This window comes from Apodemus sylvaticus, chromosome 18 (assembly GCF_947179515.1).
Source record: "Apodemus sylvaticus chromosome 18, mApoSyl1.1, whole genome shotgun sequence".
In the NCBI taxonomy this organism is placed as follows: domain Eukaryota; kingdom Metazoa; phylum Chordata; class Mammalia; order Rodentia; family Muridae; genus Apodemus; species Apodemus sylvaticus.
This window is the reverse complement of record NC_067489.1, coordinates 24,427,536-24,436,308: the sequence shown is the minus strand read 5'-3', so window position 1 is coordinate 24,436,308 and position 8,773 is coordinate 24,427,536. Positions and strand designations below refer to the sequence as shown.

The 8,773-nt window shown below is 55.9% G+C and overlaps 1 protein-coding gene across 1 annotated transcript; it reads right to left on the bottom strand.

Moving 5' to 3' along the window:
- Nucleotides 1-1,906: 1,906 nt before the first annotated feature.
- Znf703 (zinc finger protein 703) lies at nt 1,907-6,244 on the bottom strand. The gene is made up of 2 exons (XM_052162447.1): nt 5,753-6,244; nt 1,907-4,778 (listed from the first exon to the last, which is right to left on the bottom strand). Exons 1-2 carry the CDS (start codon nt 6,002-6,004, stop codon nt 3,255-3,257), a joined length of 1,776 nt encoding a protein of 591 aa, XP_052018407.1. The 5' UTR covers nt 6,005-6,244; the 3' UTR covers nt 1,907-3,254.
- Nucleotides 6,245-8,773: the final 2,529 nt, after the last annotated feature.

Sequence of the window (8,773 nt, the reverse complement as noted above, 5' to 3'; positions counted from 1 at the left end):
TTAGTGCCAAGTGCGATCATTTTCCAATGCTTTTTTTTCTTCACACCAAAGGTGTAGGTCAAGCAGTTATTTGCAAAGCTTTCTTAAAGTGTAGAGGACTTATTAGCCTCGGGAGATAAGAATCTTTTTTTCATCCCCCTTCCTAACCAGAGAAGTTTCTGTGCTCCCAGGGAGGAAGTGCTATCCACCACAAAGCAGAAAGAAAAACGTTTAGGAGCACTTTCTGTTGGTTTTAACAGACTTTGGAGAAGAAACATACAGGTGTCTACAGAAAAAAAAAGTAGAGAATTGCAGGGAAAGGAAACTGAGAAAGACACAATAAATAGCAAAGAAAACAAGGGGGAGAGAAAAGGGGGGAGAGACAGAAAGAGAGAGAGAGAGAGAGAGAGAGAGAGAGAGAGAGAGAGAGAGAGAGAGAGAGGTCTGCTTTTCAGGTGTGTAGGAGAGTGGACCACTGAAGGATGGTGACTCCCCATGCCCACCTGGGGGCTGGTCTCAGGGTGACTCTCACTGCTGCTTGCCACGGTCTGCCCTGGACTTATGTCCTCCCCAAGTCCAAGAATGCCAGCAGCCCAGGCTACTACTTTCCCTGGGACATGCAGTCATTGAGTGGCCAGCACCGATATGGAGTAAAAACAAGAACAACAAAACAACTTGATAGTCTCTTAACTGATAGAAAAATTTTGCCTAGATACAAAGAAAGATCTGGGGACACATAAATGTGCACGCTTTGTACTTAGAGTCCAGAGTGGCATGGTCTTCCATGTAGCCTCAATCCAAGGGTTCAGCTCGTGAACACTTGATACATGTAGAATACACCCTATACCCCATCTTGTGCTGCGTGGACTCTGCCTACCAAGCTTCCAAAGCGGGAAGACTGTAGGGTGCCAACTACCTGTTAAGTAGTTTACCATCCCAAAGAGGGCAAAGCGTTGCAGCACCAATAGATCCAAAGCCCGGTGGCACCCACCCGGTGGCACCCATGCAGTGTGTGCACGCAGTATGGTGGAATTGACAGCCCAGGGTCTGCTTCACCGCTACTATGGCTGTTCCTCAGTGGAGAGGACGCAGTCCACACTAACACTAGGCAGTTGGTGACTGGAGACCTGGGTATTCCACTCAGTTAGGCAAGTACTGGGTCAACACCCTACTAAACAGCATCTGCTTTCCACCGCGAGAGGACACAGGTGAATCGAGCAAAATCGGGTAGGAAACCAGATCTCAGATGTCAGAACGGCTTCAGCCATGTATCATCGCTGAGAATTCTCAGCAAAACCAAACCGGTTCCGACTTTTCAGAGTCGCAGAGGACCTAGGTTAATAATACCGAGTTGGAAGAAGAGCCTCCAAACCTCATGAAACCGCTACTCAGGAGTACCAAGTACAAATCCTCAATCTTGGGGAAAGCAAAAGGGACCGTCAGACTAGAATAAGTCAAAGTCTCTGAGCCTGTAACCCTAGTTATTGCCACTAGATGGCGCCAGAGGCACGTCTCTGCTCAGCCTCCAGCCGGGCTTGGGGTAAGTAAGGCTTCAGGGGAAGTCAGCTTTAGCCCTCCTTCCTGGTTCCTTTTCTCAATCTGTAGCTCTTGAATTCCCGCTCAGAGGAAGATCCACTTTCACAAGCGCCCTCGCTCCACTTTGCCCTCAGGAAATGCCAAGGCCTTTGAAGTATCCCTGGGAGCCAAACAATTAAATTGGGGGATGGGGTGGGGTGTGAAGATGGTTTTATGTAATTTGTAATACACTGGTCTAAGTACCCTCCTAGAGGAAAGGTTAACCACAGTCTCCGAAGGAAATCCTAAAGCTTTTAAGGTGGGGGGGGGGAACCTCAACAAAACAAGGCTATCTGTTTAAGTGTCTGCAAATGGGACCATGGGTGAAACAAGAGAGAAACACACCACGGTGTGAATATAGCCAAGTATTCCATTTATTAACAAAATAGTCTTAGCAAGGGAGAGCTCTGTTCACCCCACAAGAGGCCCCGCAGCCCCGGCGCTGCTGCGTAAGACCGGGAGAGAGGAAAGGTGTTGGGGAGAAGACTTGCATTAAGTCTTTAATCCTAGCCACCGCAGGAACCCATGGAAACCTCAATGCCAGCTTTGGCGATTGCAGACTCAGGTCTGGGACACGGCCAAGGGAGTGCTGTGATCCTAGGGCTCCCTGAGTCCCCAGCCTGCCCCCAACAGAGCTCCTAGCAGTTGTCTGGTCTGCTGATTTGAGGACTAGTAAGCTTTGGAGGGATCCTTCAAGGATCCCCGCCCCCGCCCCTAACGCCAGGGGAGGGGGCAGGTCACAGTCCCAACTAGGGAGAGAGAGAGAGAAAAGAAAGTAATGATAAAGTACTTCACAAAATATAAAGAGCAATTTCGTGCCAGCGGGGCCTTCTAAGACATTTAATTGGATGTGTCAGGTCCCTGTCAGCCGGCAATCTGACTGCACCGCAAGGTGTGGGTCCCTGAGGGGTCAGGAAGGTAGAAGACGCGTCAGGCTCAGTTGGAGGCCATTGGGCCACAGCTGGTGGCGCTGGGGCTTCCCGAGCTGAGCACTTTGCAAGGTCAAGGCTGTGATTTGATTTGAGGGCTCAGGGCCTCGAACCGAGTGCGAGTGTGGGAAAGGGGTTGGGGGGTTGTTGTGTAGTACCACACAGCACAACAGAATTCTGGTTCGTCAGAGCTCAAGACCTCCAGCCACCAGGGTTGTCCCCCTCGACGCCCCCCACCCCACGAATTGTTACTTTTTTTTTTGTACAAATAAAGAATTAAAACCTCACATGGAAGGAAACAAGATGGGGTGGAAGGAGATGGGAAGAAATGCAGTTTTAACAGTTAAAGACTCATGCAAGAGACTTCCCAAGATGGGGAAACTAAAAGTATAGAACCCCAACTCTTCCTTCATTCCTTAATACCAAATCAATCAAAACCAAACAACCCAAAACCTTAAAACATATACCTAAGAAGAAAATAAAAAAAAAAAAGGGAGAGGGGTGGGGATCATGGAGTTACCTGGGTGGTTAATATTATTATTTGGGGAGACAGACTTTTTGCATACCATTGACTCATGTGGTCATTAATGCACTTATATTCCCAGCTTGTAAGCTAACATTATAGTAAATAAATACACAGTCCGGTGGGGGAGGGGCTGGGCTGGATCCTGGTAGGGACAAGCGGTAGTGGTAGAGGTTGCAGCGTCGAAGGCAGTGGGTCGAGAGAGGAAGGGGTGGGTGGGGAAGGGATGGGAGGGGCCAGAGCTGTGGTTACTGGTATCCGAGCGCCGAGGCGGAGGCTAGTCTCTGTCCATACAGTGCATATGGCGAGTAATAGGGTCCGGCTGTGGGAAGGGACGGCACTGCCAGGCCCCCAGCTGTAGATAAGTGGCTCTTGCCATAGGGGTGGTATCGACTTAGCCCCAAAGTGTGTGGACTCCGCAAGGACAGCGACCCGGGGCTGCCTGGGGCAGTGGGCGGGGGGAGATGCAGGTGACAAGAGGCGGCGGCTGCAGCGGCTGCTGCGGCGCTGCCCAGGCTCGACGCCCCGGGGTAGGCGGCCAGAAGTTTCTCTGCGCCCGGCAGGGCCGTGTGAGTCCGTAGATGGCTGAGCAGCTCCTCGGAAGTGGCAAAGCGCTTGTCGCAGGGCCCGCTGGCCGCCACCCAATTGCAGCTGTGTGGCAGCGGTTCGTTCTGCAGCATGAAGCCATAGGTGTAGAGAGGATGGCCCGGGAGCGCGGCCTGGGCGGCGCTGGAGGAGAGCGCCGCAGGTTGCAAGGGGTGCCCGGGGTACACCAAAGGGTAGCCACTGGCCTTAAGGCTGGGCCCGGCCGGATCGTGCGCGCTGCAAGTGGAGCAGCTAGAGCCGCCGAGGTGCGAGGCGCTGTGGTAGCCTCCTAGGCAGTAGGGGTCACGGCATAATCCCTGCAGGAAGGAGGGTGGGGAGGCCCCGGTGAGCGGGCTGGAGCTGGGGGGCTTGCCGGGTGGCAGGCCCAGGCCCCCGGACAGTTGACCTCCCACTAAACCAGACTTGCTAGGATCCAGGCCAGGCACGAACTGAGACGGGTAGCCGGCGTAGGCGCCCACGATGGAGCCGTGGTAACCGATGCTGGAGGGCGGTAGTGGGAACACCGAGTGGCCTGGTTTGTAGGGTGACACTGGAGCCACGTGGCCCGCCCCCACCAGGGCGGAGGGCGGCTCTGACTTGCGCCCTGATGCGGTGGCCTCCGGGCCACCGTGAGCCGAGTCCCCGCCGCTGCCTCGGCTCCCAGCGGTCGGCTCGGGACTGGGTTTGGCTTCCTGATCTTTCTTGTCCAGTTCCCCGCCGCCGCCGTTCTTGCAGTCTGAGTGGTGCGGGGAACCCCCGCGGGAGCCGCCCGGAGAAGACGAGTTTGACGAGGTGGAGACCGCAGCTCCATGCGGGGGAAAGGGAGGGCAGGCGGCGCTGGGGACCCTGAAGCCCGCCTTGTCTCCGGGGGACGAGGAGGACGAAGAGGTGGTGGAGGACACCGACGAGGAGCCGCTGTCTTTGCGGGAGTCGCCGCCGCCGGAGCCCTTGGAGTAGGGCTTGAAGCTGGACTTGTCCTCCGCGGGGGAGTCCCCCAGCTGCTTGAGCGCCGCGGCCGCGGAGGCGGCGCCGGGGGCGGAGCGGCTCGGGTCTTTCTCGGATCCCAGCCCGTTGGCCGCCGCCGCCGCCGCTACGGAGCTGAGCTTGGACGAGGGCGGCGGGTCGGGCTTGCCGATCTGCGAGCAGGTCTGGGCTAGCAGAGCCAAAGGACTCTTCTTGGCGTCCAGCTGCGGGAGACAGTGGCAAAGGGGAGGGAGAATGGGGATGAGATTGGGAGACCCACTGAGCGCGCCGAGGGAGAGGCAGAGCCGGAGCACTGGGGGCGCGACGGGGGGCCTAGCGAAGAGGGTCGCCGAAGGAGGGGCTGGCCCTGGCGGAGCTGCTGGGCAGAATGGCACTTGCCTTGTGGGTTAGTCCCTGAGTGTGTCATGGGCGCTGGCTGGCGCGCAGAAGAAACGGCTCAACCACGGGCCCTCCCGGTTAAAGGTCACTTCTCTGTAATCGGGGTAGTGATTCGCCCCTTTCCAGCTAATTCCCCCATCTTTTTGGACCAGGGAAAAACTTAAGCCTTCAGTTTGGGAGAACTTCGTTTGGGACGGGTTTCTAGTGATGGCGCTAGGGGTAAGAGCAGGGAAAGGCGCCTTCTAAAGGCAGAGCCGCAGTTGGGCCCTGTGAGTAGCCCCTCCCTCTCTCCTTCCCTCTCTCTCTCCCTCCCTCCCGGGGAGGACACCCAGAGAAGTAAGATGAAGAAAGACCCGGGATCGCCCAGTGCCTGGTTTTCTGCACTGTGACCCAACAGGCCTGGGAAGATGCAGAGGGACACGGGTGGCTTCCAAGAGAACGGGTCAGGGCGGAGGTGAGGGAGGCCCAGGAGCCGTCTTTGGACGGGACTCTAAGAGGCCAGAGAAAAGTAAGGACCCTGGTCACCACAAGAGCAAATCCAGTCCGGTAGAAAACACACCGCTTTAAAGGGGCGACTGGGCAAAACCCTTCCACCCAGGAGTCTAGGGAGAATCTGGAGGGGTCTGATTCCTGCCTTCTGTCCCTCCTCGGGAGGTCCGCCAGCGTGGCCAGCTTCGGGCCTCGCGTCGCTCTGAGCTACGGAAGGGGGGGAGTTGGGGGGGACAGGGAGCAGAGCCATGGGCCCAGCATGGGTGGAGGAGTGGGTTCAGTTCTGGGTGGGCAGCGCCCGGAGACTGACCTCAATGGGGCTGACGGGAGTGGAGGACAGCGGTTGCAGGTACTCCGGGTGCAGGAGGTGACCGGTGTGAGCGCTCAGCATCTTCAGGACCCTGATAGGGAGCCGGTTCGCCTGGCGCAGGGGGTCCGCCGGGGGCAGGAGGGACACCACTGCCGGCGCCGCCGGCCTCTTCCCGCCGCCGCCGCTGCTGCCGCCGCCGCTGCCGCTGCTTTCGGGTGTCCTTGGGTTAGATCCAGCGGGCGAATCGCTCATTTGGAGGAGGCAGCGCCACTGGGGGGGCGGGGAGGGAGGGGAAGCTCCGGGAGGCGAGCTCCCGGGGCGGGTGGGCTCGCTCCGCTGCGTCGAACGCCGTGCAGCAGCCGCTGCGCCTCCGTGCCGCCTCCCCTCCTCCACCGCCGCCGCCGCTGCCGCCGCCGCCGCCGCCGCCGCCGCTAGCCCAGGCGAGCAACACAAAAACCTTCGCCTTTCCCGAGCAGCACGTCAAATAGCCGCGATCTGCAGCCACACTTCAAAGGGATCGCCGCGCCCGCCCAATCGCAGCTCTCTCCCGGACCCCGGGGCGGGGAGAGCGGAGGGCGGAGGCGGGCGCCGCCGGTGGGCGGGGAGAGTCTTAAAGCGCCCTACCCGTCGCCGCCTCCCGGCCTTCGCTGCGCGCTGGATCTGCTACCCCTTTGCGGGTTGTGCCGAGCTGCCCTAGCCAACGGGTCACGCAAGGGATGGGGACTTCTGGACACGGGCTCTGCGCCCTCTCCTGCGCTGGCTCTCCTGCTGCCCGCTGCTTCCCACTAGTGTCTAGGGTGGAGACGGAGGTGGGAACCCACGGCGCCTGCTCCGGTCCCAGGATCCAAGCCTCTCCCCGGGGCCGCCTGGGGGCGGGCTTCGCCTCGGGAGTTCGGCCGGTTCTCTTTCCCCTAATTGGCCTCTCCCGGATATGTTCACTTGGATGTGCCGAAGCCTTGGGGGCATCCACTATTCCCTGGGTGCTGCCTGAGCCCTTCCAACTACTTTGAGCTGGTCCAGTCAGACTGGAAATTGAAGGACTCCCTTCCCGGTGAGACAGTCTAGGTGATGCATGGTTGAAGGTTTGGCTCCCTAGCCAAGGACGGCCACCTCAAAGCTCCTGGGACGCCCCCGGGGGCGCCCTGAATTATAGATCGTGTTTAGGTGTGTTTTAGGATTCTTGTCCAGTTTAAAGTCGCAAAGCTACCTCACTGTGCTGTGACTGAGCTGCTGTTTGGCGGCGACGTGGTTGGAGGTAGCAACAAAGTAGAGGAAATGTCCTGGGGGAGAGGGGTGTCTCAGCACTGCAGGGTGACACAAACTCCAGAGACTGCTCCATTGATTTCCCCCCTCCAGGGAAATTTCAAAGTAAAACCTTTTTATTAATAATAACGGTACCCTCTCAGATTTTCCCGCAAGCCTTCTGGAAAAAGCATGTATTTACACTTGGCAGAAATTTTTACATAGTCATGGACCTGATCATAAAGTTCTAGATCCTTGCCTCAGTCAGCTGAGCATGGTCCTTTGTGTCCCAGCTCTGGAGTGACCACTTTTGTGTGCCCTCAGTGGCCAGTGGAGGCGCGCTGGTGTCGCTGTTGCTTTTGAATACCATTTCCCAGTCGTGATTTGTCAGTCACTCAGACCATCAAGTCTTTGTAGGAGTGTTGCCCAGGACTTTCTGATTCTGACTGTGTGGTGCTGACCCATGGTTTTCCCCCTGACGCCGGTATCAATGACTCAACACAACGTGAGAACAAGAGATTTCAAAGGAATCTTCATAGCGAGAGAAAGCACTACTCATAGAACAATCGTGAACTTTATGATGCTCAGGAGAGAGGAAGGCGGGCAGCTTCCAAGGCCACACAAGTCATACGCTAAACTCAAACTGTCCCTGGATCCACAAGGTTTGATAAATAAATGTGCATGGGTCTCTTAGAAATGACCCTACTGTCCCCTCCCTCATCTTTAGATCTTATAAAATTAGTTGAAAACCAATAACCAGAGATGCCCCGACTCTGACTCTGACAATGTGTAGATTACAGCAGAAGGGAAAGGAAGGGAGGAGGAGTTTCTTAATTTATTTTATGGTACAAAGGTTTACTCTCTCCCCCAACTCAAATAAGCTCTGCTCATGCCAGCCTGTGCCTTCTGACCTCATCATCACTGTTAACACTCATCTTTAAAATTCTACTCCAAGCTGGGTCTGGAGCCTCAGACTTGTAAAAGCAGCACCCCGGAGGCAGGAGGGTCACATGATGAATTCGAGCCCAGCTTGGCATACCTAGTGAGTTCCAGTCTAGCTTGTGCTACAGAGTGAAACCCTGTCTCCCAACAAACCCCATCCACTGTGTTTGAAGGGTAACTTCAGCTTAGCCCAATCTTTTGGCCTTTGGGAGAAAAAAAGCAGAAGAAAGAAGCTGTAGAAGAGATGGTCTTTGTGGGAACGTCGGAGGAAGAACTAGGAAGAAGGAAGTTTGGAGACAGACGAAAGTCTCCTGGATTACTGTAACTAGTCCAGCTGGGGGAGAGAGAGAGAGCCTAGAAAACCTTCTAGGAGCCGAGAGCAGATGTGTGTTAGAAATGATTAATGGGAAATAAGTTGGAGAGAAAGTAGACACTTAGGAATGTGGGTGGGAAAGAGAGGGCAGGAGGCCGCAGAAAGGAAGGTGGAGTATTTTTATTTGGAAAGTAAAAAGATGTCGAATGAACAAAAGGAAGATGAGGAACAGACAGGATGTCCGGGGGCCGGTGGGGGCAGGCGATTTCCCTAAGGAACGATACATTGTCCCTACGGAATGATACATTGTCTTTTTAAGAAACATCATTCTCTTAAGTTCGTAGTAGTTAGCACAGACAGGAATAATGGTGCCAGGCAGCAGGCCCCTTCAGGCCAGGCCTGCTTCCTGCTCCTGTACACACACTCCGCAGCACACACAGAGGGTAGGGACACTTTGGGGTGCTGGTAAGGACAGGAGAGTGTTTCCTTGACTGGATCTATCCAGTTTCTTTCTGAGAGAAAAA

Excerpts from the sequence above, each read along its gene's own strand:
- Znf703 (XM_052162447.1), bottom strand. The coding sequence starts at position 6,004 with ATGAGCGATTCGCCCGCTGGATCTAACCCAAGGACACCCGAAAGCAGC. Across the intron at positions 4,779-5,752 it reads CTCCCGTCAGCCCCATTGAG|CTGGACGCCAAGAAGAGTCC; the intron begins GTCAGTCTCCGG and ends TGTCTCCCGCAG.